The sequence below is a fragment of the Malania oleifera genome, chromosome 8 (assembly GCF_029873635.1).
Source record: "Malania oleifera isolate guangnan ecotype guangnan chromosome 8, ASM2987363v1, whole genome shotgun sequence".
In the NCBI taxonomy this organism is placed as follows: domain Eukaryota; kingdom Viridiplantae; phylum Streptophyta; class Magnoliopsida; order Santalales; family Ximeniaceae; genus Malania; species Malania oleifera.
Window position 1 is genome coordinate 41,069,565 of NC_080424.1, and position 27,184 is coordinate 41,096,748.

Below are 27,184 nucleotides of genomic sequence, written 5' to 3' on the forward strand. Positions count from 1 at the left end.
AGTTTAATTGTGTACTCTTTGGGAATGCTTTCATCCTGCTTAAGAAATTCATAACACTGCTGCAACATGTTCTCTGAGAAGTCCAAAGCAACAACAAGAGAAAATAATCCACTCTTGGCAAAAAGTCTCGAAAACAAACCACTCCCGCAACTGGCATCAATAATTGTTCCACCTAAGATCGGTGTGAGGTACTTCTTTGTCATTTCAAACTGCAGATAAGAACACCAAGTAGTTACTGGTCAGTAGCTCAACAACCATTTGAAGTAACACTCTATTTTTCACTGTGATTTTAACTAGAAGAAGGATTATTCCTCCAAATAATACAGAAAATAGAATGGATGATTCAATCTTCATTAATCATCCAAACATACTGTAACTATGTTACACATCTATGTCACAGAGCACTGCAACACTGAATCCTAATTAGCTGAAGTGACAACTCACCAAAATAAAAGTGATCAAAAAATGCCATTGTGAATCCATAGTAACTGAAGACACCCTCATCAGAAGATTATATAAGCTATCAAGAAATGCTAACCACTGTATGGTCTATAAATTACATGTAGTGAAATCCAATTTACAAAAACCTTTCAAAACTATATTTCAGATCAAACGGAGAATAGAAAACTGTGTCATTACCTCCTTCTCTGGCCCTGGGAAACCACCAAATATAAAATTTTGACGCCAGCCCCTCTCATAGAGAAATGATACCAATCTAGTCCTGTTCCAACAAGTGATTGACATACATAACAAAAAAGATGCAAATCAAATCAGCAGAAAAATATTGGATAATTATGCTTATTGTGCGTGACATTAATAATGAATCCAGAGTCAGTGTAGGCTGAACCCAAGTCCATGCCATAGAAACCAAGGAGAAGCCGGGTTGACTGCTTGTACGAAAAGCGACAAACATATAATGGTATATTTAAATATAGAATACATTCATAGAATAAGGCATACTAAGAGTATTAATAATAGGATATTTAGTATTGTATATTACAAATATAGAAACAGCTCAGAAGCATGTTAGCTACTGAATTAACTTATGAATCTGGAAACAGTATATGTGGTCCAGCAACCATCAGTAGGCCTACGTGATTTCATAGGGGCATCAAACATTCAAACAACAAAATATCCAGTACCTAAAAATCTCAGTGGAAGCAGGCATTGCTTCAGCATAGTCCTTGGCCCCACCAGCTAATGTCAGGTCAATATATGTTTCATTGCCAAAGTAAGTCTTCTTACAAGTGCTGCATTTTAAAGTGGACCTAGGTGCAGGTTCTCTGTAACATAATCATCCAGTAACAAACACAAAGGAGAACAATTAGCATTCATCTCCACAAAAGAAGAAAACAAGAATGACCAAAGATGGGTGATAATGATATATATAAAAGGACAGTGCAACAAATGTTGAAGTAATAAGACATCCTTCTCGCAAGGCCTTGACATAATAGCTTACACAGATAAGCCTGGATCACCATTCCACATCAACGGGTCATAACAGATGGGACAAGCCAAAATGTTCTTGCTCGTGCTGGCCTCTCTTTCAACTGCAATAGGCTCCTAAACATGAACAATTTACATGCAAGAGAAAAAATATCGTCATACCAGACAAAATGATAAGCAAATAACTTATTATGGTTTATATAATATATCTCATTAAAAACTGTTCATTAATCCTACAGGCTCTCCCATCAATCAAGTGCGGTTAAAAGAATATCTCATGTTATTCCACATAGAACATGAAGTTTGGAAAAACCTACAATAGTATGTTTAGTGTTACTGTGCATGTTCATAAGTGCTGATGTATTAGTGTCTGTCAGTCATTGTAACATTCGTGACAAGGTCATGCTCAACAAACCTTACTAGTCTTGACTAATCTAGGAAATGTAACAGCAATGTAAAGAAGATGATATGACATAGGGAAAATGGCTTTGAGGCACATTTTTAATGTCGTTCCTTAAGGATTTCTTTGCTCCCACCACTATCTGTGTGCAACAGGTTCAAGAGAATATCTTGTAGGGTATAACAGAGCCATCATCCATCTGTGTTCCACAAATACATATGGACCCTTGACACTTGCAATAGAATCAAGATTGTGAATCTGAGAGATTTATTCATATATTGGACAATGTTGCAGATGAGTATGTAAAAATAAAATAAGAAATAACAGGGGAAAGATTTCAACTGTAGTGTTCACACTTTATCATGCTATAATCTGCTTGCAGTACTCTGGGTAAAAAATATTCTGCTTGCAGGATTTTCTATATTGTCCTGCCCTTATTTATTCAATATTCATATATATTTAATTTTTTTTTCTAAGTGGCTATATTCATTGAGCAGGTATAAATCTGCTCCATTCAATATGTCTGTTTATTTTGAACGCTCTAGATCACACCACTTTGTGACACCCACTCACGTATTTTCAGACTATGGCTTGGATCAATCCGTTAGACTTTCTTGGTCAACCTATCAAACTATTGGGTTGATTATTTGGGGGGGAGCTAGTTCTGAGTCATGACCCAACCCATGTGCAAAGTGCACTATCAAAGGGCCACATGGTGCTACATGCACATGTGATACATGACATGTACATGGACAACACTATCATCTTCATAAGATTGAACTCATGTGATGCTACTATCGTCTAAAGACAAAACATGTGGTGTATCCCCAAATATATAGGGCAACAAAAGTTTCTTTACATTTACCAATATGGAAAAAGTGCCTCTACTTTCTTCTTCTTCCCTTCCTTTAGAAACTATTGTGAAACTTTATTTTGAAAAACCTTCAACAGAAAAACAATTGAAAAGAAAAACAGCTAAACAATCTTAGCGCCAAATCCCACATTTTAAAGCAGAGCATAAATATCCCAATATATGTTTTGAATGCAAACAAGAATTGGTAATCAAGGCAGCTCAAGTGTGGATATTGGAATACAGGTATCCTTGAGTGTCATGAACTACCTCTAGAAAGGCACTACCATGTGCCAAGCTTTTTGATAAGAGAAAGTAATAACCCAAAATTCATAATGACAAGTAATTACGAAAGTAGCAATTTGATATATGAGGACATCCAGAGTCACCCTAAAGTCACAGCAAAGAAAGTATTCCTTGATATAAAAGCAAAATGCCATGATTCCAAAAAACTGGAAGTCCTCATTGATATCTATAAATACTTGTACCGACTCCTTGCTTTTCTAAAAGAATGCTCTCATGTTTTTTCCCTTATCATTAATTAACTGATCTTTACCTTATCCAAAAAATAATATAATTCAATAGACACATAGGGGGAAAATAAGAATCCATCATTGTCACGAGCTAAGCTTGTTCAGGGCATTATGCTTGCCTGTGACCGCTTATCTCATGTGCTTGGGATGAGTTTCCATCATGTAAATACTAGTGTAGGGTTATTTTCTACTAGTAGAGTCTTTGTAAGCGAAATAAGGCAGTATAACTCCTCGATCACTTTGATGTTTCCTAGTGCCAGGATGATAATTACATAAAAACCTCTTTAAGGGGAGGGTGAGTATTCATCAGTCATTGTAAAACTTACTAGCAATTGTCAACGTGCTTAGCCTACTTGCCTCCCTTGCTAAGTACACCATGTCAATAGAGGATTTGTTAATGAATTACGTTTACTTCAATGTTTACTGCTTGCTTGCCACGGCTCTCATGAATTGATTACTGTTTCCGCTGCTATCTGAATGAATGTTAATGAAAGTGCTTCGTGGATGAATGTTGGAAAATGATAGGCTGGTTAGTTAAGCAAGAGTGTTTTAGCTAGCGCCGCACAGCCCTTCACAACAGTTGTGAAAAATAGTCGGATTGTGACACTTGGTATCAGAGCCAAGTCGGTGACACTTGGTGAGAGCCCAAGGTTGAATTGCTACGTGAATTCGATTGCCTTCGTTGTTGGATTTGGGAGGCATTGGTAAGTGACCATGGCACCAAACAACGCTGAAAGAATAAGTGCACTGGAAGCACAGGTTGAAGAGACAACCAACAATATGGCCAACGAGATGGCCCAACTGAGGGGACTTGTTGATGAAGTGATGGGATCACAGCAGCATCAAGCAAGTTTGACAAGTGAAATGTCAGAGGACTTTCACCACACTGTGGAAACTTTGCAGGCCCGGATGGCAGATCTGGATGCAAAGATGAATGTGATGGATCTTGCTATGGGGAACTCTAACACTCTGGGAGTTAGCAAGATCAAGGTGCCAGAACCCAGGACGTATGGAGGTGCCCGAGATGCCAAGGAGTTAGAGAACTTCTTGTTTGATGTGGAGCAGTACTTTCGCGTTGTGAGGATAGCCTCATAACAGGCAAAGGTGGATACTGCAACCATGTACTTGATTAGTGATGTCAAACTGTGGTGACGTACCAAATACAGAGAAATTGAAAATGGAAGCTGTGTAATTGATAATTGGGCAGACTTGAAGAGAGAGCTCAAGGCTCAATTCTTTCCTGAGAATGTTGAGTATCATGCAAGGAGAAAACTGAGAGATCTCAAGCATACGGGGTCGATCAGGGAATGTGTAAAACAATTTTCTACTTTGATGTTGGATATTCGGGATATGTTGGAGAAGGACAAGTTGTTCTATTTTCTAGAGGGGATGAAACCATGGGCAAGAATTGAACTTCATAGGCAAAGGGTTCAAGACTTGTCAACTGTACAAGCTGCTGCAGAATGCTTGACGAACTACGCTGGTGATGAGATCGCTTCATCCAAATGGTTTGGCAAAGAGGGAAACAGTGGAAAGTCTTTCAAGAATGGCAAACACAAGAGTGGGGGAGCCGACTCTAAATCATCAACTTCGAAGAAAGTTTCATCGTCTCAAGTGTTCAACACACCCAATGGAAAGGGGAAGAGTAAAATTTCGTGCTACTTGTGTAGTGGCCCTCATAGAGTTTTTGAGTGCCCTCACAGAGCATCACTTAATACTTTATAAGCCTCCATTGCAGAGCAGGCAGTGGAAGACGATGAGGAAAAGGATGATGCCCCGAGGGTGGGTTCAGTGCGGCTGGTGAGCGCATTGGAAAAGCAGGAAAAAACACCAAAAGTTACACGAGCAAAAGGGTTAATGTTTGTGGACTTGAGGATAAATGGGAAGAGTACTCGCGCTATGGTGGATACGAGGGCTACTTATAATTTTGTTTCGCAATTGGAAGCATAGAGACTCAACTTATCCTTAGAGAAGGATACAGGACGCATGAAAGCAGTTAACTCTGTAGCCCAGCCTACTCTGGGAGTAGCCAAGCAAGTGGCTGTAAAGCTTGGATAGTGGGAAGGTCATGCGAATTTCACAGCGGGGCCATTGGATGACTTTCCAGTCATTCTAGGAATGGAGTTCCTAAGGGGGATGAGGGCAGTGCTGATGCCTTTGATTGGTTCCCTGTGTCTAATAGGAGATCACTCGTGCATGGTGCAAGTCGTTGCAACGAAAGGAGACGATGGGAAGTACCTTTCAGCCATACAACTCAATGAGGGATTGGGTCAGGGTGAGCAGACACGTCTAACCATGGTGGTGGTAGACAAAGAAGTTGGCCAAGAGCTGGAGCCTACGACCATCCAAACGGTGTTGGATGAGTACAAGGAGGTGTTGCCGGATAAGTTGCCTCACAATTTGCCTTGACAATGAACTGTGGAGCATAAGATCAAGTTGTTATCAGGAGTGAAACCACCTACTAAAGGGCCATGTCAGATTGCGCCTCTTGAGATAGTAGAGTTGAGGAAACAGCTTGATGAATTGGAAGCGGGATGTATTCGCCCTTCCAAAACACCGTTGGGAGCATCGGTGTTGTTTCAGAGGAAACATGAAGAGCATCTACGGAAGGTGTTTGACAAGCTGAGGGGAAACAGTCTAGATGTGAAGGAGTATTTCTCTTTCGCTCGGCGAAGCAACAAATTCCTTGGTCAAGTGGTTGAACAAGGTCGTATCCGGAGGGGTATGGAGAAGGTAAGGACGATTCAAGAACGGAAGATCCCCACGACAGTGAAGGAGTTGCGTTCCTTTCTTGGCCTTACTAGATACTGTAGGAAGTTCATTGAGGGGTATTCGCGGAGAATGACTCCAATGACAAAACTACTGGGAAGGTATTATTGGCCGCACAGGTGGGATGATGTGGTTGATTATACCAAAACTTGTCTCACTTGCCAACAAGACAAAGGGGAGCGGAAGAAGTATGGTACTTTCATGACCGCACCAAAGTACTGTTTGGTAGAGGAGACGACACAATTATTCCTTGTGACTGTTGTGAACTATTGGGGTGTTCTCCAAGTTATTATTTGTGACCAAAACTTAATGTTCACTGACAACTTCTTGACAGAATTTTTCAAGATATTCAGGTCACATATTGACATCTCTTTGAGTTCTCACCGATAGACAGACGGACAGATGAAGAGATTCAGAGATTTGCTAGATGAGTACTTGTGCCATTTTGTCAACGACAACCAGAAGAATGGCGTGCAACTAATTGATGTGGCTCCGTTCTGTGGCAACGCCCAAAGGCGCTCAACAACCAACAAGAGCCCTTTTGAGCTTGTTATAGGCCAACTGCTGCTGTTACCTCACACAGTGGGCGAGTCGTACAGACGAAAGAGTCCCAAAGCGTACATCTTCACCAGTGAAGGGAGACAGAATGCAGAGTTTTCCCAAACCTATCTAGAGAAAGCTTCTGAGCAGATGAAGAAGTGGGCAGATAAGGGGAGAAGACCGCAGTTTCATGTCAGCTGCCTCAAGTCGTTCAACGCCAACACCAATGACCTAAGCAGAAGTCAGTTCAACAGAACAGAGTTGAAGATAGTGCAACCTGACAGATATGACGTTGAAGAGATCCTTGCAGACAAAAAGTTCATATCCTCAAGGAAGAAGCGGCAGAAGTTTCTAGTGAAGTGGAAATGCCTTGGTGACAAAGAAATCAGTTGGATTTCTGCGGAAGATATTCAACTGTTCGTGGACAAATTTGAAGTGTACCTACCACCAAAAGTCTACAAGGACGTCGACCGCATAAGTGGGGGAGAATGTCACGAGTTAAGTTTGTTCAGAGCATTATGTTTGCCTGTGACCGCTTATCTCGTGTGCTTGGGATGGGTTTCCATCATGTAAATACTAGTGTATGGTTATTTTCTGCTAATAGTCTTTGTAAGCCAAATAAGGTAGTATGACTCCTTAGTCACTTTGATGTTTCCTAGTGCGAGGATGATAATTGCATAAAAACCTCTTTAAGAGGAGGGTGAGTGTTCATCAGTCATTGTAAAATTCACTAGCAATTGTCAACGTGCTTAACCTACTTGCTTCGCTCGCTAAGTACATCATGTCAACAGAGGATTTGTTAATGAATTACATTTGCTTCAATGTTTACTGCTTGCTTGCCACGGCTCTCATGAATTGATTACTGTTTCCGCTGCTATCTGAATGAATGTTAATGAAAGTGATTCGTGGATGAATGTTGATAAACGATAGGCTGGCTAGTTAAACAAGAGTGCTTTAGCTAGCGCCGCACGGCCCTTCACAACGATGTGAAAAATAGTCAGACCCTTCACAATGGTGTGAAAAATAGTCGGACCGTGACAATCATCCATGGAATCTAATGAAAATGTAAAATTGAATAATAATCTAAGAAGAAAAAAAAAACAATTATGATTGTTTTGAAAACCGCAACCGAATGGATGGAGTCTGAAATTTTCAGAATATCTCAATAGTGGAACTTCATTGCAATCACATTTTGAAATGGGTATAGAGCACGTGGTTAAGACAAGAAAAAAAGAAAAAGAAAAAGGTTCTCCAAATAATTTTCCAAGAACCAAGTGGAGGGCATGTAAGTGTTTGAACAGTTGCTCCTATTTTAACAAGAAGAGCGAGGAGGAAAAGATGAATACCGGCCTAGTTTCGAGGACGGCTGCCGAAGACGCTCGAACATTTGGGCGGACAACTCGTGTAGAAAAAGGCGTCGAGGGTTTCCAGAAATACCACCTGGAGTTGGCATGGCCCGCCATGAACGCTGATATGAAGCTGCTTATGAGTGTCGCCATAGCCCCTCTCTCTGAAGCTCCGATTTTCTGGCGCAGATGCCCCCTCTGTCTCTGTATCAGCCAACAACAGAAAGTCAGATACAATTATCCTCGTTTAAAAATTGAACCATTTGATTCATTTGAAGATATATTGTCCCAAAAGAGATGTGAATTTTTTTTCTTTTTTTGGCCTTTCTAATACCTACACGTCAGTGACGTTCCTCAATCACAAATTACAGGGGTTGAACCATCAACTAATTGAATATTAGATTATTTATTTATTTATTTATTTTTGGTGGGGGGCGTGGCAATTCAAATTTTGTCTTTAAAACTCTTCAAATCCAAAAATAAGTGAAGGTTTATTTTCTTTTTAAGATAAGGATACCGAGTTTTTTACATAAATATTAATTTTTTAATTAAGAAAAATATAATTGTAGGATTCTTGATCAACTATTTACAAAAATATGTCAAAACAAAAACCGACTTATGGAAAGTAGTCGAGATGTGATCACAAGAGGGAGGTGAATTGAGTATTTTTAAAATTTATTTTTGAAAGTTTAATCAATTTTAAATGTTATGATTTTACAAGTGCTCTAACTTCTGAATAACAACAGTGTTTTTAACACATAATTTTGCCAATTTATACGTCCTTAAATACTACTAAGTTTAAACAAAGATTTCAATATGTAACCAACTACACAATATTGACAATACTCGCAACAAAACAATATTAATAAAAATATGCTCAGCCACAAGATAATTTATGCTATGAGCCTATGATTTGAGTAAGTGATAAATCAACACAATAAAATTCCCAGCATATTAAATCAGTATGATATGCGTAACTACTGTGGATTTCAATCAATAAAAATAATCATAGCATTCACAGCAGATACAAATCAAAGTAAATATGCTTAGATGAGTAAGAGTTAAGGTAGAGAGTGACACCAGATTTTTTACAAGGCTCGGCAATCGTGCCTACGTCTTTGTCTTAAGCAACCCACTATGCGGATTCACTAATAAGAATTAAGGTGTAATTCCAAGAGAATGGTGAATTAAGTTTTTAAAATTTTCTCAATAATTTTAGTTTACGAATACCTTAGTTAAGTATTACCCTTTTCAAATTAACTTCCAACAGTCGCACAAACACAATAACACTATTCAGCATTAACTCCGCCTGTGTTTGTTTCATAGTTGTAACATTTCCCCACACACAGCTGGTCTCAGGCCCAGTAAAGGAGGAGGATTGTATTAGGTAGTTTATAGCTAGCATAAGACTTTTTCAAATGCGTATGCATGGATCCTTACCAAATGAGTGGTGGGAAGGACTCGTATAGCAAACCCTGCATAACAAAACTTATGGCTGTGGTGTTATTGTTTTTATTTCCCTTCAACATCAAGCAAGAGCTTCTTCAAGAGAATATTAAATTTTCTTAACTGTGTGTAGAAAACATTTAATAGATCTGCCTGCTGGAAACCAGAAGAAAATTACAAATTATATTGGTCGCATGTTACACTTGCACTGATCCCTGTTTATTTTGGCTCTTGCCTTGCAATTGAATAAATAGCGAGGTTGGGGCTCTGGATACTTTCGGTCTTCCTCTTGACGGGTGGGTTGGCGTGTGTGTATATATATCGTATGTGAGATGACAATTCACAATTAGGGCAAGCACAAGGTATGTTTCTAATAAAGATCCTATCATGGACTGCAGACAGCTGTCTTCCAATTGAACACATTGCGCTGGATGTTGCAAGAATGTTAGAGCTGAGCAGGTTGGTTGGCAAACCAGTGAACATCTGCCCTCCTGATCTCATGGTTCATGCTCCTTTTCAACTAGAAGATTTGCTTGACAGAAATGCTATGGGAGTTTTTTTTCAGTTTTTCCATGTAGCTGGATTTTGGCTCCTTTTAGCTCGAACCATAACTACTAAAAGGTTAATCTAGAGTTCATTGAAAACTTCAAATCTTATGACGACAGCATTTCGAACAACCACTAATAATTGCAAATAAAATAATTTCACAAATTAGACTTATTTAAATTTCTGATGCCATGATTTTGATTCTCAAAATTCCCTCTGATCAATTCAAACAGTAAAAGAACTTGCCAATAAGACAAGATGTGAAGGCCTCACAATTCCAAATAGGAGTTAAGAGTTAGGCATAGGAATCTAGGATGTTTTATGCCTTTAGGGCAAGCTAATTCAATTCACCTAAGAATAATTCCAGCCCTTTTTATTCAAAATTTGAAGCTATAAATGTTTGTGAGAGATTAATTTTTTGGCACTATGATCATTTCGTTCATAGGTTACATTCGGTTCAACCATTCAAGAAATAGAATAGATTTGGAATTGAATGTTCCTAGTATAGGTATATAATAATTTACAAGAGAACATATGTTGTCATTATAAAAGAAAATGACCATGCAATAGCTTTTATCGATCCATAACATGGAATTGACAAATGACGTCCTAAATTTCAACACGGGAATGTTTATTCCTTCCTATTCAACGTTGGATGGAATACCAAAAACTTTTGCGTGTGCAAATTTTTTGTAGATTATTATATCCCTATACAATTTCTATTTTATTCCCACGCTATCCATTCAGTCCACCAAATGTAACGTTAGTTCTTCCATCTTTTGTTGATCAGGTAGCTGTGTCCAGAGCCCTCAATGTGATTGGCCTTTCCATAGTTGCACCAGCAATCCAGTCCCTTGTAGCTGACTCAACTGATGAGAGCAACCGTGGTATGGCCTTTGGATGGCCACAGCTAACACGCAACCTTGGCTCAATCATGGGTGGATTCTGTTCAGTATTGATAGCTCCAATAGTTTTCATGGGAATCCCTGGTTGGAGAATTGCTTTCCATCTTGTTGGAATATTCAGCATCTCAGTTGGTGTTTTAGTCCGCCTCTTTGCCAATGATCCACATTATTCCAATGATGCGACTGGAGCTAGTGGTCAACTTCCAGATAAACCCATATGGTCAGAAGTGAAGGACCTGATCCAGGAGGCCAAGTCAGTTATGAAGATTTCATCCTTTCAGATTATTGTAGCTCAGGGTGTCACCGGTTCTTTCCCATGGTCTGCTTTGTCATTTGCGCCCATGTGGTTAGAACTTGTTGGCTTCTCCCATGAGAAAACTGCATTCCTCATTGCCCTCTTTGTGATTGCTGCTTCGCTAGGGGGACTGTTTGGTGGTAGGATGGGGGATCTCCTTTCCAAGCATCTCCCAAATTCTGGTAGGATAATTCTAGCACAGATAAGCTCCGGGTCAGCCATACCTCTTGCAGCATTACTGCTTCTGCTTTTACCCCATGTCCCATCCACAGCAGCCATGCACGGGTTGGTGTTGTTCATCACAGGGTTTTGCATTTCCTGGAATGGTCCTGCTACAAACAAGTAAAGTCTCTCAATTGCACTCTTGTTTTCCTTTAGTCTGCAGTTTAATATAATAATAAATTTTGATGACTTTGCATAAGAATAGTCCCAAGAGTTATTCCACTGACATTTATGTGGTGTTTGGTTCGTGACACCTAAGATGCCTTCTGGTGGTGTGATTCTTGAGAATCTTGATAGGGTCATGGCTACAATATTCGGAAAATAAAGGATTCTCATGTTTGGTTTAGAAGCATATTTTTGTTAAATTTATGGGTATGCACTATGCAGTATTCCCATGCTTGGACAAGTGGTACTTTACTACAAAAATCAATAGATAACATGAAGTATGTACTTAAAAATTACTCAACTCATTGAAAATACAATATAAAAAACAATAACTAAAATAAGATTATAAACTATTATGTAGTTCAAAGCTAACTCAATAATGTAACTACTACTACTACAAATAAATATGCAATTCAAATAGGTTATAAATAAGTTAGGGTATTTTTGGATTTTTAAAATATAAGTTGGAAATCCAAATACCCACATTGTAAAATGGGAAAGGTAATGTTAGCATTGAAGAGCTCTGCAGGAGTACTTACCACTTAGTAATGGGATCTCCTATTATAAAATGTGAACCAAATGTGGGAATACGTGGAAATGAATGACAATTCCCAAGACTCATTGGTTGAATCCATGAAGCAAAAGCCATTTCTTAGGCAAATGAAGGAATTAGAAAACTTCCATGGAATTTAAGAGACTAGGCTATCATGCTGGACCAAATCATCACTGAGGCAACCCCAAGGATTAGGTAATCCTAAAAAAAAATAAAATACAAATGGGTCATTTATCAGATCTCTAAAATAGCCTTGCAGATGTTAAATTGTAAAGTCATTTCTATCATTTAAAGTCCAACATAGGGGTTGTACTATTCATTTGGTGGCTGCACAAGTCTACAAAGGTGGCTACACTATTCATTTGGTGGTTGCACAAGTCTACAAAGGTGGCTGCACTATTCATTTGGTGGTTGCACAAGTTTACAAAAGTGGCTGCACTATTTATTTGGTGGTTGCACAAGTCTACAGAGGTGGCTACACTATTCATTTGACGGCTTTGAAAGGAGGCTTACAAAACCCCTATAAATAGGGAAGTGGTGGTGAAGGAAGGTATCCATCCCAAGCATCTCCAACTCCACCTTAGAGAGAGAAATCAGGTACTCTCCTAAAAAGTATCTCTGTTGTAACTTGTGTTTCTAGTTTCTCCTAATTTGAGAGAAGTTGTATCATTATTTTTCATAATGGATTCCTTCTACTCTTACTCGTGGTTTTTCCCTCAATTTGTTTGGGGGTTTTCCACGTAAATCTTGGTGTCAATTCCTCTTTTCTAATTTCTTATTTTAGCTGTGTGATACTGTTCCTACCCATTCAATTTCCTAACAGTGGTATCAGAGCCTGGGGTTACAGCCTTTGGGTTGGGGTTACTATTCACGATACTATTCACACGTGTCACCAGATACTTTTACAGTATTGTGAACGCATACTAGATTTGTTCAAGTATACAGTTCCATTCATTTACGATACTGTTCATGCATACGGTATTGATCATAGTGAAAAAGTGGGAGCCGGTTTAGTGGAGGAGCAGATCTTATCTATTACAATGGCAGCAAAGTACAAAATTGAGAAGTTCAATGGGGGTAATTTCTCCCTTTGAAAATTGAAGATGAAAGCGGTCCTGAAAAAGGACAATTGCTTAGCGGCAATTGGAGACAGACCAACAGGGATAACTAATGAAAAATGGAGCAAGATGGATGACAATGTTGTAGCTAATCTTCATCTAGCATTAGCAGATTCGGTGTTATCAAGCATTGCAGAGAAGAAGTCAGCAAAAGAAATTTGGAATGCGCTGACAAAGCTCTATGAGGTAAAGTCACTTCACAATAAGATCTTCTTAAAGAGGCGACTCTACTCTCTTCGAATGAGTGAGTCCACATCGGTTATGGACTACATCAACAATCTTAATACGTTGTTCTCCCAATTGACAACGTTAGGCCATAATATTGAGCCAATCGAACGAGCGGAGCTTCTACTCTAAAGTCTGTCAGATTCGTATGATCAACTCATCATCAACATTACAAATAATATTCAGTCAGATAATCTAGTCTTCGATGATGTTGCGGCGACTGTTCTGGAAGAGGAATCGAGACGCAAAAACAAGGAAGACAGATCGTCTAGTTCTCAACAAGTTGAGGCACTACCGATGACGAGAGGAAGATCAACAGAACGTGGCCCTAGTGGGAGTCACAATCATGGTAGATCAAAGTCAAGGAGTAAGAAGAATTTTAAACGCTACAACTGTGGCAAAAGGGGGGTATCTCGAAGGATTGTTGGCATAAGAAGAAGAATGCAGGGAAAGCTCCTAAGGAGAATGCTTCTCAAGGATGCACTGCGAGTACTTCCAGTGATGGCGAAATCTTGTACAGCGAAGTGGAAACGATCTCTAAAGGTGGTAAGAAACTTACTGATGTATGGATCATGGACTCAGGAGCAACTTGGCTCATGACCTCTCGCTGAGACTAGTTCCACTCTTATGAACCTGTTTCAGGCGGATCTGTATTCATGGGTAATGATCATGCCTTAGAGATCGCTGGAGTTGGTAATATTAAACTGAAGATGTACGACGGTACAATTCGCACTATTCAAGGGGTACGACATGTGAAGGGCTTGAAGAAAAATTTACTGTCTCTTGGACAGTTAGATGACCTCAGCTGTAAGACCCTTATTGAAAATGGGATCTTGAAGGTTGTCAAAGGCGTGCTTGTATTGATGAAAGCAGAAAAGATCATGGCAAATCTATACACACTGCTGGGAAATACTATACAACAGGGAGACGCATCAGTTGCATCAACCCAGGAAGAATCAACGATAATGTGGCATCGTAAACTTGGCCACATGTTTGAACATGGTCTGAAGATTCTTTCAGAACGTAATCTTCTTCCCGGACTCAAATCAGTAAGTCTACCTTCCTGTGAGCATTGTGTTACAAGTAAGCAACATAAAATAAAATTTGAAAGATCTACTGCCAGAAGCAAACACATTCTAGACTTGATTCATTCTGATGTATGGGAATCACCAGTTCCATCCCTAGGAGGAGCGCATTATTTTGTATCATTTATTGATGACTACTCTAGGAGATTATGGGTGTATCCAATCAAGAGGAAGTCAGATGTGTTTCTAGTGTTCAAAGAATTCAAAGCGCAGGTAGAACTTGAATCTGGGAAAAGAATCGAGTGCTTAAGGACAGATAATGGAGGAGAATATAAAGACGGCAATTTTATTTCACTTTGCAAGCAAGAGGGTATTCAAAGGCAGTTCACTATTGCGCATACACCTTAGCAAAATGGCGTAGCAGAGCGAATGAACATAACCATATTGGAAAGGACCAGAGCTATGTTGAAGACTGCAGTCTAGTCAAGTCATTCTGGGCTGAAGCAGTCAGAACCGCTTGTTATGTGATAAATCGATCACCGTCAACAGCAATTGGTTTGAAGACACCAATGGAGATATGGATTGGTAAGCCAACCCAATATTCTTCTCTTCACATATTTGGATGTCCTGCATATGTAATGTATAATGCCCAGGAAAGAACTAAATTGGACCCAAAGTCTAGGAAATGCATATTCTTGGGTTATGCTGACGGAGTCAAGGGGTATCGCCTGTGGGATCCCACTGCCCGCAAGGTCGTAGTCAGCAGAGATGTGATATTTGTAGAAAATGAAATGCAAAATAAAGAAAACAACAGCACTTCGGAAATGACTACTGTTCAGATAGAAGAAAATAAAGATTATTCTGAAACCGCACCAGAGCATGAGGAACAAGAATCAAATGAGGCCAATGATACAGAAGTTCGACGTTCAGTACGTGAAACAAGGAAACCATCATGGCACTCAGATTATGTCATGACAAGCAATACTGCATATTGTCTTCTAATAGAAGATGGAGAGCCATCAACTTTCCATGAGGCTATTAGTAGCACTAGTGTTTCTTTATGGATGATAGCAATGCAGGAAGAAATTGAAGCCTTGTACAGAAATAATACATGGGAGCTTGTTCCATTATCACATGGACGTAAAGCCATTGGAAATAAATGGGTCTACAAGATCAAACGAGATGGTAGTGATTAGGTGGAACGATATCGTGCAAGACTGGTAGTGAAAGAGTATGCTCAGAAAGAAGGTATTGATTTTAACGAGATATGTTCTCCAGTTGTTAGACTTACTACTATCAGAACTATATTGGCTATGTATGTTGTGTTTGATTTATATCTAAAGCAGTTAGATATGAAAATTGCTTTTCTTCATGGAGAACTTGAAGAAGAAATTTACATGCTCAAACTAGAAGGTTTTGAAGAAAAAGGAAAAGAAAACTTGGTTTGCAAGTTAACCAAATCTCTGTACGGCTTAAAGCAAGCGCCAAGATGTTGGTACAAGAGATTTGATTCTTTCATAATTCGCCTCAGATACAACAGACTCAGTGCAGACCATTGTACGTACTACAAGAGGTTTGGTAATAATGATTTCATTATTTTATTATTGTATGTGGATGATATGTTGGTTGTAGGCCCCAACAAAGAAAGAGTCCAAGAATTGAAGGCACAATTGGCTAGGGAGTTTGATATGAAGGATTTGGGACCAGCAAACAAGATTTTAAGGATGCAAATTAACCGAGACAGAAAAGACAAGAAGATTTGGCTTTCTCAAAAGAATTATTTGAAGAAAGTCTTGTGACGCTTCAACATGTAAGATTGTAAGCAAATTTCTACCCCAATTCTTGTCAATTATAAATTATCGTCAAGTATGTGTCCTAGCAATGAAGCAAAGAGGACGAAATTGTCTCGAGTGCCGTATGCATTAGCAGTGGGAAGCCTAATGTACGCTATGATTTGTACAAGACCAGATATTGCTCAAGCAGTTGGTACGATCAGTCGGTTCATGGAGAATCTTGGTAGAGAGCATTGGAATGCTGTGAAGAGGGTCCTAAGATACATTAAAGGGACCTCAGATGCTGCATTATGTTACGAAGGATCAAAATTTATTGTTAGGGGATATGTTGATTCAAATTTTGCAGGTGATCTTGACAAAAGAAAATCCACTACAGGTTATGTGTTTACTCTTGCAGGAGGAGCAGTAAGTTGGGTATCAAAGTTGCAGACTGTTGTGGCATTGTCTACAATTGAAGCTGAATATATGGTAGCTATGCAGGCTTGCAAGGAGGCAATATGGATTAAAAGACTATTGGAAGAACTCGGGCACAATTAAGAGAAAATTTCTCTATATTATGACAGTCAGAGTGCCTTGCATATTGCAAGGAATCCAGCAATTCACACCAAAGACAACCTAGCAGATGTTATGACAAAACCAATCAACACTGACAAGTTCATATGGTGTAGATCTTCTTATGGCTTAACAGAAACGTAAGTGGCATGAAACTGGCAAGACTAGAAAGGATAAAAAATAAAAAATAAAAAATAAAAAAAGGAAGGGATTTGAAAATGACTTTAAGTGGGAGAATGTTAAATTGTAAAATCATTTCTAGCATTTAAAGTCCAACATAGGGGTTGTACTATTCATATGGTGGTTGTACTATTTGTATGGTGGCTGCACAAGTTTACAAAGGTGGTTATACTATTCATTTGGTGGTTGCACAAGTCTACAAAGGTGACTGCACTACTCATTTGGTGGCTGCACAAGTCTACAAAGGTGGCTGCACTATTCATTTGGTGGTTGCACAAGCCTACAAAGGTGACTGCACTATTCATTTGACGACTTTGAAAGAAGGCTTACAAAACCCCTATAAATAGGGAAGTGGTGGTAAAGGAAGGTATCCATCCTAAGCATCTCCAACTCAACCTTAGAGAGAGAAATCAAGTACTTTCCTGCAAAGTATCTCTGTTGTAGCTTGTGTTTCTAGTTTCTCCTAATTTGAGAGAAGTTGTATCATTATTTTTCATAGTGGATTCCTTCTACTCTTACTCGTGGTTTTTCTCTCGATTTGTTTGGGGTTTTCCACGTAAATCTTGGTGTCAATTCCTCTTTTCTAATTTCTTATTTTAGTTGTGTGATACTATTCCTACCCATTCAATTTCCTAACAGCAGACTCATCAGATACTGAAAAAAAATGGCATAAATTTGTCCTAGTGCTCAAATTCCTAATGCTTTATATCATGAAATGATGAGATCGTGCACTTTAATCGGCCAAAATTGTTACCTATTTTCACTTACCCTGCATTCGGGAGCATAGATTTCAGGCCTTGGGTTTTGGAGAAAATGTTGTATGAAATTATATTGACTCTCTTTCAGTTCACATAAATTCAAATTCAGGACCCTAAATTCATGTTCCCAAACATTATCTCAAATTAATTAGTCTACGAAAGTTTGTAACTGTTTGCTAGTTAATTATATTCATAATGTCGCGTGCAGTCCAATTTTTGCAGAGATAGTCCCTGAGAAATCCCGAACATGTATCTATGCCTTGGACCGATCTTTTGAGTCCATACTATCGTCCTTTGCTCCCCCTGTGGTTGGAATACTGGCTCAACATGTTTATGGTTATAAACCAGTCCCTGAAGGGTCGAGTGAGTCTGAAGAGATTGCCACTGATAGAGGGAATGCTGCATCATTAGCTAGGGCTCTGTACACAGCAATAGGAATTCCAATGGCTCTTTGCTGCTTTATCTACTCATTCCTTTATTGCACTTATCCGAGAGACAGGGAGCGCGCACAGATGGATGCATTAATAGAATCAGAGATGCAACATTTAGAAGACTCTAATGACACACCTGCTGGAAAAGAGTACACTCAACTTTACTTATCTGAAATTGATGAAACAAATAGCAAGGATAGAAGTATTGTAGAAATGGTATATGAAGATGACAGTGGTGATTTTGATGGCAATGATGAGCAGATTCCGCTTCACAGCCAATGACATTCTCCAATTTAGGTGAAATAGCAATTCTAAAGAGCAGAGAAGCTGGATCATTTTCCACGAGGCTGCACTTCACTGAAGTAGCTCAACTTGTAATAGCTTGGAGATTAGTCATACATGGAACTTTAGGTTCATTAGAATGATAAAGATTTTATACAGGCCCATCTAACTTTGAAATGAAAAAAAAAAAAAAAAAAACAGAATTCGTATCTCCATGTGGTTTTGATATTGGACTGGAAATTACCTCTATACATAGGTAATGCGTGATTCAACAAGAACAAAAATAGCTTATAAGATTACCGTTTTTCAATTGTTTATTTTTCAGTTACAAGCTTGATTTGCTTGAAGGCCAAACGAAACTTATGGTCATATGGATATTAGTAAAGCTTTTAAGGCATTCCTGTTGGTGCCCAACAAGACTCGGGCGGTTATATGCAGGGACGTTAGAAGTTGTGGAGGTGCTGTTATTGTTAAAGGTGAAATTCCTTGGTAGAACGACTATTACTACAGTCATGGCCCTGGCCTGAGAAACCATCGTATCAACTCTAGCCCAAGACAGCTTCCTTCTACTTAGCATAGCCCGTGTTTTTGTGTTGAAACTAATAATCTCAAAATTAAATTACCGCGTTACCTAACTGGCTGATTCCAATATATAAACCTCAGCGGGGGTCTTTGTTTTTCGAACTCAAATTTGCTATCAATTTCAATCCATGTCAAAACTTTGATGTGTACAGTTCAATATTAAATGTATAAAATAAAAGAAAGCTGTCGTTAACAAGAAGACCCCGCCTGTAAGAGGAAACCTTTCACCAGAGAGAGAGAAACTTGATGTAGTTTAACAAAGCCATCTTTTAAACTGGCAAACTTTAAATAAGACATAATCCATGGGCAACAACATATAAAACAACCTTTCACCCCGTTCACTGCACTCTATAAGTCTTTTCCATCCATGAATGACCTAATTTTTACAGATGTGGGTGATAAAACCTCAACAATTTAAACATAACCTTCATATACAAGAAACACACACAAGTTTAGCTTTCTGCAGTAAACGTCCAAATAAAAATGAACTTAATAAATTCTGAAAAATTGAGGCAAAGAGGCATAGGCACAAAGAACCATATGCTTAGCTCGGTTTTGTAGCAGAGATCATAACAAAAGGCCCATTCCTCTCGCTAGTAAAACCCAGTAGCCCGCAAGATCTGCAAAGACCTTCCAGTTCATTTTCAGATAAAAAGATGCGGCTGCCTGAGAATCGCACAATGTTCTACGAAGGGAAAAAAAATTATCCACCACCAGTCAGATAAAAGTCGACACAAGTCCAGAAAGAAAGTTCAAACACTTAAAAGTAAAGCTAATGACAAAATGGACGAACTTGTCAAAATATTTGTTGCCCAACTACAGATGCATAGGGCATGCTATGTGATTTTCACGTAAGTCCTGAAATGTTGCTTTTTCAAGAATTCAAATTCCACTGCAAATCATAAAGTGCAGATTGAATGCAGGATTGCAGAGGATGAGCACCAAGTTTGGAGAAGAAGTCATTCTTCCAACTACAAAGCATAAATGGCACCCAAATAAAGAATTTAGAAATGGTGGAACGCAGCATGGGAATCCATGGTGACAATAAATTGATCTGATTTAACCCTTAATTCTAAAGGTTGGTTTTCTCTCTGTTTCCCAGCACCATCTCCGATAAGAAAAATTTTCCAAATAGATTCCTAAACTATAGTCATGCGGGGTTAAAGCTTAAAAGATATACCTGGCGTAGTGTCTGTGAAAATGGAAACATAGCAAACGGCCCATCATATATGCTTGTAGTAGCAACAAAAACTCCACCAGGTCGCAAAACTCGACTTATTTCAGCTACCTATAAGCAACAGATACCAATTAATTGAGACCATTTGATGAATTTATTTTTAAAAAAGAAAAAACAACAACAACTGTGATCTTAGACATCCTAGACTATGCTGCTAAATATATTATTGGACATCAAATGTGTCTGACTCATAAAACCATCCTCTTTTGGCAATTTTTATCATCTTATGCCCACAAACCAAACTTATGAACAACCATCGGTCGGCTTTGTTTTATTCCAAAGACAAAAAAGTTTATTTCAAAAGAAAATGAAATTTATAGTGTTCAAAGAATATATACGTTTATAAATAAATGGAAAAAAAAAAACAAGCCAGATCCTTCAAAACAAGAAGTCATACAAAATTTCAAAAAAATTAAGAATTTTGGTTATACATCCATCATAGTCTTCAAAGGTAGAAGGTGAAGCAGTGGTTTTTCTCCATCTAGAAGGAGGCTGGAAACATATGGCTTGAATATCATGAATTTTAAATTTGAAAGGATAAATGCATCTCACATCAAACAATGTCTCCATGCCTGCAAATTAATTCTTTCAAGTTTCCTAGAAAAATCTAACTTTGAGGAAACATAACTAAAAAAACAAATAAGTGTTATTGATGCAAATTTTCTTGAAGTTCATTGCTAAAAGAACAATGGAAGTTCAGATTGTGTCATCAATTCATATTAAAAATAAAGATTCTCAAATGCAACCACAAAAAGAAGCCAAAAAATCTATATTGTGAGCCAATGTCTCCAGCTCCCTTCAAAAATCCATTTCCTTATTGTGAAATCATAAAAGTAGAAATCAAAAACACAAAATAGAAATAAAAAAAGCAACTTTAGAATCACAATTTGGTGATGAGAAGCCCCAGTTTTGGTTGATATATCAATCAAATAAGTAGAATTTAAGGAGGGAAAAGTTAGAATTTAATCACAATTTGGTAGCGCCAAAATTTGTTAATATATCATGCTATGCTAAGCATGGTAGATATCAGCCTTGAACAACTTTAAGCCTAATTTTCCATTTTTAAGGCATTCCCTTTCGAGTCTCAGCTGGATATATGAGATTCTAAAACCTCTAAAAATGAAGGTTGGTGCATGGCCCTATGCAATCAGTTCATACAGCCTAACCAAAAGGAAGTGTCAACCATCAACAAAACCCTTATGTCTAAAGAGAATGCTTACAGCTGCCGAGGGTGAAGGCCAACAGTGCAAAGCAGCACCAGCATGCACAGCATCAACAGAACTTGAAACAAATGGGAGTCGAGATATATCAGCCCTTACCAAGATTAAGTCCCTGAAGGAAAACAAATTTGGTTAGTAGATATGAAATCTCAAATCATAAATTCATACCTAGATAACAGTTCCTTCAGAATAATTCTTGGAATCATTGTGACTACTAGAATTTAAGGCCCTGTGCAGTGGTGTAAAGTTTCCATTTCCATCTCAGTTTTTCAAACAAAAATTCCATGTTGTTTTCCAGTTATAGAAAATTTGGAAAACAATAAAAATATGTTTTCCAACTTTTTTGTGCAAATTCCAGAAAACTGAAAACTGAAAACTTAAAGGAAAATGGAAACTGAACATGCAGTAAAATTTTCACTGATCTTATGAGATGAGTTGAAGTTGTAAATTTAATTGTGTACTCTTTGGGAAAGCTTTCATCCTGCTTAAGAAATTCATAACACTGCTGCAACATGTTCTCTGAGAAGTCCAAAGCAACAACCAGAGAAAATAATCCACTCTTGGCAAAAAGTCTCGAAAACAAACCACTCCCGCAACTGGCATCAATAATTGTTCCACCTAAGATCGGTGTGAGGTAATTCCTTGTCATTTCAAACTGCAGATAAGAACACCATGTAGTTACTGGTCAGTAGCTCAACAACCATTTGATGTAACACTATTTTTCCCAGTGATTTTAACTAGAAGAAGGATTATTCCTCCAAATAATACAGAAAATAGAATGGATGATTCAATCTTCATTAATCATCCAAACATACTGTAACTATATTACACATCTATGTCAGAGCACTGCAACACTGAATCCTAATTAGCTGAAGTGACAACTCACCAAAATAAAAGTGATCAGAAAATGCCATTGTGAATCCATAGTAACTGAAGACACACTCATCAGAAGATTATATAAGCTATCAAGAAATGCTAACCACTGTATGGTCTATAAATTACATGTAGTGAAATCCAATTTACAAAAACCTTTCAAAACTATATTTCAGGTAAAACGGAGAATAGAAAACTGTGTCATTACCTCCTTCTCTGGCCCTGGGAAACCACTAAATATAAAATTTTGACGCCAGCCCCTCTCATAGAGAAATGATACCAATCTAGTCCTGTTCCAACAAGTGATTGACATACATAACAAAAAAGATGCAAATCAAATCAGCAGAAAAATATTGGATAATTATGCTTATTGTGCATGACATTAATAATGAATCCAGAGTCAGTGTAGGCTGAACCCATGTCCATGCCATAGAAACCAAGGAGAAGCTGGGTTGACTGCTTGTAGGAAAAGCAATAAACATATAATGGTATATTTAAATATAGAATACATTCATAGAATAAGGCACACTAAGAGTATTAATAATAGGATATTTAGTATTGTATATTACAAATATAGAAACAGCTCAGAAGCATGTTAGCTACTGAATTAACTTATGAATCTGGAAACAGTATATGTGGTCCGGCAACCATCGGTAGGCCTACGTGATTTCATAGGGGCATCAAACATTCAAACAACAAAATATCCAGTACCTAAAAATCTCAGTGGAAGCAGGCATTGCTTCAGCATAGTCCTTGGCCCCACCAGCTAATGTCAGGTCAATATATGTTTCATTGCCAAAGTAAGTCTTCTTACAAGTGCTGCATTTTAAAGTGGACCTAGGTGCAGGTTCTCTGTAACATAATCATCCAGTAACAAACACAAAGGAGAACAATTAGCATTCATCTCCACAAAAGAAGAAAACAAGAATGACCAAAGATGGGTGATAATGATATATATAAAAGGACAGTGCAACAAATGTTGAAGTAATAAGACATCCTTCTCGCAAGGCCTTGACATAATAGCTTACACAGATAAGCCTGGATCACCATTCCACATCAACGGGTCATAACAGATGGGACAAGCCAAAATGTTCTTGCTCGTGCTGGCCTCTCTTTCAACTGCAATAGGCTCCTAAACATGAACAATTTACATGCAAGAGAAAAAATATCGTCATACCAGACAAAATGATAAGCAAATAACTTATTATGGTTTATATAATATATCTCATTAAAAACTGTTTACTAATCCTACAGGCTCTCCCATCAATCAAGTGCGGTTAAAAGAATATCTCATGTTATTCCACATAGAACATGAAGTTTGGAAAAACCTACAATAGTATGTTTAGTGTTACTGTGCATGTTCATAAGTGCTGATGTATTAGTGTCTGTCAGTCATTGTAACATCCGTGACAAGGTCATGCTCAACAAACCTTACTAGTCTTGACTAATCTAGGAAATGTTACAGCAATCTAAAGAAGATGATATGACATAGGGAAAATGGTTTTGAGGCACATTATTAATGTCGTTCCTTAAGGATTTCTTTGCCCCCACCACTATCTGTGTGCAACAGGTTCAAGAGAATATCTTGTCCGGTATAACAGAGCCATCATCCATCTGTGTTCCACAAATAAAGATGGACCCTTGAACACTTGCAATAGAATCAAGATTGTGAATCTGAGAGATTTATTCATATATTGGACAATGTTGCAGATGTGTATGTAAAAATAAAATAAGAAATAACAGGAGAAAGATTTCAACTGCAGTGTTCACACTCTATCATGCTATAATCTGCTTGCAGAACTCTGGGTAAAAAATATTCGGCTTGCAGGATTTTCTATAGTGTCCAGCCCTTATTTATTCAATATTCATATACATTTAATTTTTTTTTTAAGTGGCTATATTCATTGAGCAGGTATAAATCTGCTCCATTCAATATGTCTGTTTATTTTGAACGCTCTAGATCACACCACTTTGTGACACCCAATCATGTATTTTCAGACTATGGCTTGGATCAATCCGTTAGACTTTCTAGGGCAACCTATCAAACTAGTGGGTCGATTATTTGGGGAGGAGCTAGTTCTGAGTCATATGACCCAACCCATGTGCAAAGTGCACTATCAAAGGGCCACATGGTGCTACATGCACATGTGATACATGACATGTACATGGACAACACTATCATCTTCATAAGATTGAACTCATGTGATGCTACTATTGTCTAAAGACAAAACATGTGGTGTATCCCCAAATATATAGGGCAGCAAAAGTTTCTTTACATTTACTAATTTGGAAAAACTGCCTCTACTTTCTTCTTCTTCCCTTCCTTTAGAAACAATTGTGAAACTTTAATTTGAAAAATCTTCAACAGAAAAACAATTGAAAAGAAAAATAGCTAAACAATCTCAGCGTCAAATCCCACATTTTAAAGCAGAGCATAAATATCCCAATATATGTTTTGGATGCAAACAAGAATTGGTAATCAAGGCAGCTCGAGTGTGGATATTGGAATACAGGTATCCTTGAGTGTCACGAACTACCTCTAGAAAGGCACTACCATGTGGCAAGCTTTCTGATAAGAGAAAAAGAAAAAAAAAAAAAAGCATAGCAACTAAAATTTTCAATAGAATCCATGAAACCCAAATAATGCCTATAATAAATAACAACCAAGTTCATGTCCCACCTTTGGATAAAGGAGAAGAAAAGGTTATTGAAATTTTTTTCTCAACTCAAATCCCCAATTTACTGTAGACAATAAATAACATGAGATTTAGAGGTGATCCCAATAGTCATTCAGCCTGATTTTTTACCCAAGAAGATTAAAATACCAATCGTTTCCAAATATAATATCTCATATCTGCACAAGAAGAAAAGATGCATGATCTACCAACAAAAAAAACTGGAAAAGTCGTCACAAGATAAGCTATCAATCCTTACAAAAACTAATTCATAAACAGCGGAAAAAAAGAGTTGATTCCCCACTTAGTAAAGCCGACTGTAATGGCAGCCAACTTCAAAAATTGGATTCGAGTCACAATATCATTCAAAATGGTTGAGAGACGGTGAAATTCTGTTGTATACAAGATTTAACTCAAACTAGCCAAAATATAGCTGCATAAAATTGATAAAATTGAAAAAAATTTAGAGCAACCCAAAATTCACAATGACAAGTAATCACGAAAGTAACAATTTGATATATGAGGACATCCAGAGTCACCCTAAAGTCACAGCAAAGAAAGTATTCCTTGATATAAAAGCAAAATGCCATGATTCCAAAAAACTGCAAGTCCTCATTGAAATCTGTAAATACTTGTACCTACTCCTTGCTTTTCTAAAAGAATGCTCTCGTGTTTTCCCCCTTATCATCAATTAACTGATCTTTACCTTATCCAAAAAATAATATAATTCAATAGACACATGGGGGGAAAATCAGAATCATCATCCATGGAATCTAATGAAAATGTAAAATTGAATAATAATCTAAGAAAAAAAAAACAATTATGACTGTTTCGAAAACCGCAACCGAATGGATGGAGTCTGAAATTTTCAGAATACCTCAATAGTGGAACTTCATTGCAATCACATTTTGAAATGGGTAATAGAGCACGAGGTTAAGACAAGAAAAAAAAAAAGAAAAAGGTTCTCCAAATAATTTTCCAAGAACCAAGAGGAGGGCATGTAAGTGTTTGAACAGTTGCTTCTATTTTAACAAGAAGGGCGAGGAGGAAAAGATGAATACCGGCCTAGTTTTGAGGACGGCAGCCGGAGACGCTCGAACATTTGGGCGGACAACTTGTGTAGAAAAAGGCGTCGAGGGTTTCCAGAAATAACACCTGGAGTTGGCATGGCCCGCCATGAACGTTGATATGAAGCTGCTTATGAGTGTCGCCATAGCCCCTCTCTCTCTGAAGCTCCGATTTTCTGGCGCAGATGCCCCCTCTGTCTCTGTATCTGCCGACAACAGAAAGTCAGATACAATTATCCTCGTTTAAAAATTGAACCATTTTATATTTTTGGATTACGTACCGGTTTGAACCACACTGAAGTAAAATTGAACCATTTAATTCATTTGAAGATATCTTGTCCCAAAAAAATGTGAACTTTATTTTATTTTTTTGCCCTTTCTAATACCTACACGTCAGTGACTTTCCTCAATCACAAATTAGAGGGGTTGAACCATCAACTAACACTGTGAAATGGGAATTAAATATTAGATTATTTATTTATTTATTTATTTATTGTGGGGGGGCGTGCCTATTCAAATTTTATCTTTAAAACTCTTCAAATCCAAAAATAAGTGAGGGTTTATTTTCTTTTCAAGATAAGGATACCAAGTTTTTTATGTAAATATTAATTTTTTAATTAAGAAAAATATAATTGTATGATTGTTAATAAACTATTTAGAAAAATATGTCAAAACAAAATCGGCTTTTCGAAAGTTGATAACCTTACCAACTATCTGAAAGTCAAGATGTGATCCTAAGAGTGAGGTGAATTAGATATTTTTAAAATTTATTTTTGAAAACATAATTAATTTTAAATGTTATGATTTTACAAGTCCTCTAACTTCTAAATAACAACAGTGTTCTCAACGCATAATTTTACCAATTTATATGTCCTTAAATATTAAAGAGTTTAAGCTAAGATTTCAATATGTAACCAACTACACAATATTGACAATACTCACAACAGAATAATATTAATAAAAATATGCTCAACCACAAGATAATTTATGCTATGAGCCTATGACTCGAGTAAGTGATAAATCAACACAATAAAATTCCTAGCAGATTAAATCAATATGATATGCGTAACTACTGCAGATTTCAATCAATAAAAATAATCACAGCATTCACAACAGGTACAAATCAAAGTAAATATGCTTAGATGAATCA

General features: G+C 37.6%; 3 protein-coding genes across 5 annotated transcripts in view; 1 reads left to right on the plus strand and 2 right to left on the minus strand.

The window, feature by feature from the left end:
* LOC131162897 (uncharacterized methyltransferase At1g78140, chloroplastic) overlaps positions 1 to 8,272 on the minus strand; it is a 17,759-nt gene extending 9,487 nt beyond the window's left edge. The window contains exons 1-6 of one of the 2 annotated variants that reach the window (XM_058119508.1): positions 8,223 to 8,272; positions 7,885 to 8,088; positions 1,460 to 1,563; positions 1,143 to 1,283; positions 640 to 721; positions 16 to 209 (exon numbers count right to left, since the gene is read on the minus strand). In XM_058119508.1, coding sequence (XP_057975491.1) covers positions 16 to 209; positions 640 to 721; positions 1,143 to 1,283; positions 1,460 to 1,563; positions 7,885 to 8,037 — 674 coding nt within the window. In that variant the 5' untranslated portion in view covers positions 8,038 to 8,088; positions 8,223 to 8,272. Of the gene's footprint in view, positions 1 to 15; positions 210 to 639; positions 722 to 1,142; positions 1,284 to 1,459; positions 1,564 to 7,884; positions 8,089 to 8,218 lie in introns of both variants that reach the window. The other variant, XM_058119507.1, reaches the window with a different exon arrangement.
* A 2,092-nt stretch (positions 8,273 to 10,364) lies between these two features.
* On the plus strand, positions 10,365 to 18,709 carry LOC131162898 (uncharacterized). The gene is made up of 2 exons (XM_058119509.1): positions 10,365 to 11,418; positions 17,876 to 18,709. The coding sequence occupies exons 1-2, from the start codon at positions 10,532 to 10,534 to the stop codon at positions 18,378 to 18,380; spliced, it is 1,392 nt and encodes a 463-aa protein (XP_057975492.1). The 5' UTR covers positions 10,365 to 10,531; the 3' UTR covers positions 18,381 to 18,709.
* Positions 18,710 to 19,211: 502 nt separating this feature from the next.
* On the minus strand, positions 19,212 to 26,304 carry LOC131162900 (uncharacterized methyltransferase At1g78140, chloroplastic-like). Of its 2 annotated transcripts, none has more exons than XM_058119510.1 (8): positions 26,029 to 26,304; positions 23,321 to 23,424; positions 23,004 to 23,144; positions 22,501 to 22,582; positions 21,881 to 22,074; positions 21,420 to 21,531; positions 20,143 to 20,250; positions 19,212 to 19,647 (listed from the first exon to the last, which is right to left on the minus strand). In XM_058119510.1, exons 1-8 carry the CDS (start codon positions 26,179 to 26,181, stop codon positions 19,507 to 19,509), a joined length of 1,035 nt encoding a protein of 344 aa, XP_057975493.1. In that variant the 5' UTR covers positions 26,182 to 26,304; the 3' UTR covers positions 19,212 to 19,506. The 2 variants fall into 2 exon arrangements, with proteins under 2 accessions (XP_057975493.1, XP_057975494.1); XM_058119511.1 differs by having other exon boundaries at positions 19,212 to 19,933; positions 26,029 to 26,286.
* Between the last annotated feature and the right edge of the window lie 880 nt (positions 26,305 to 27,184).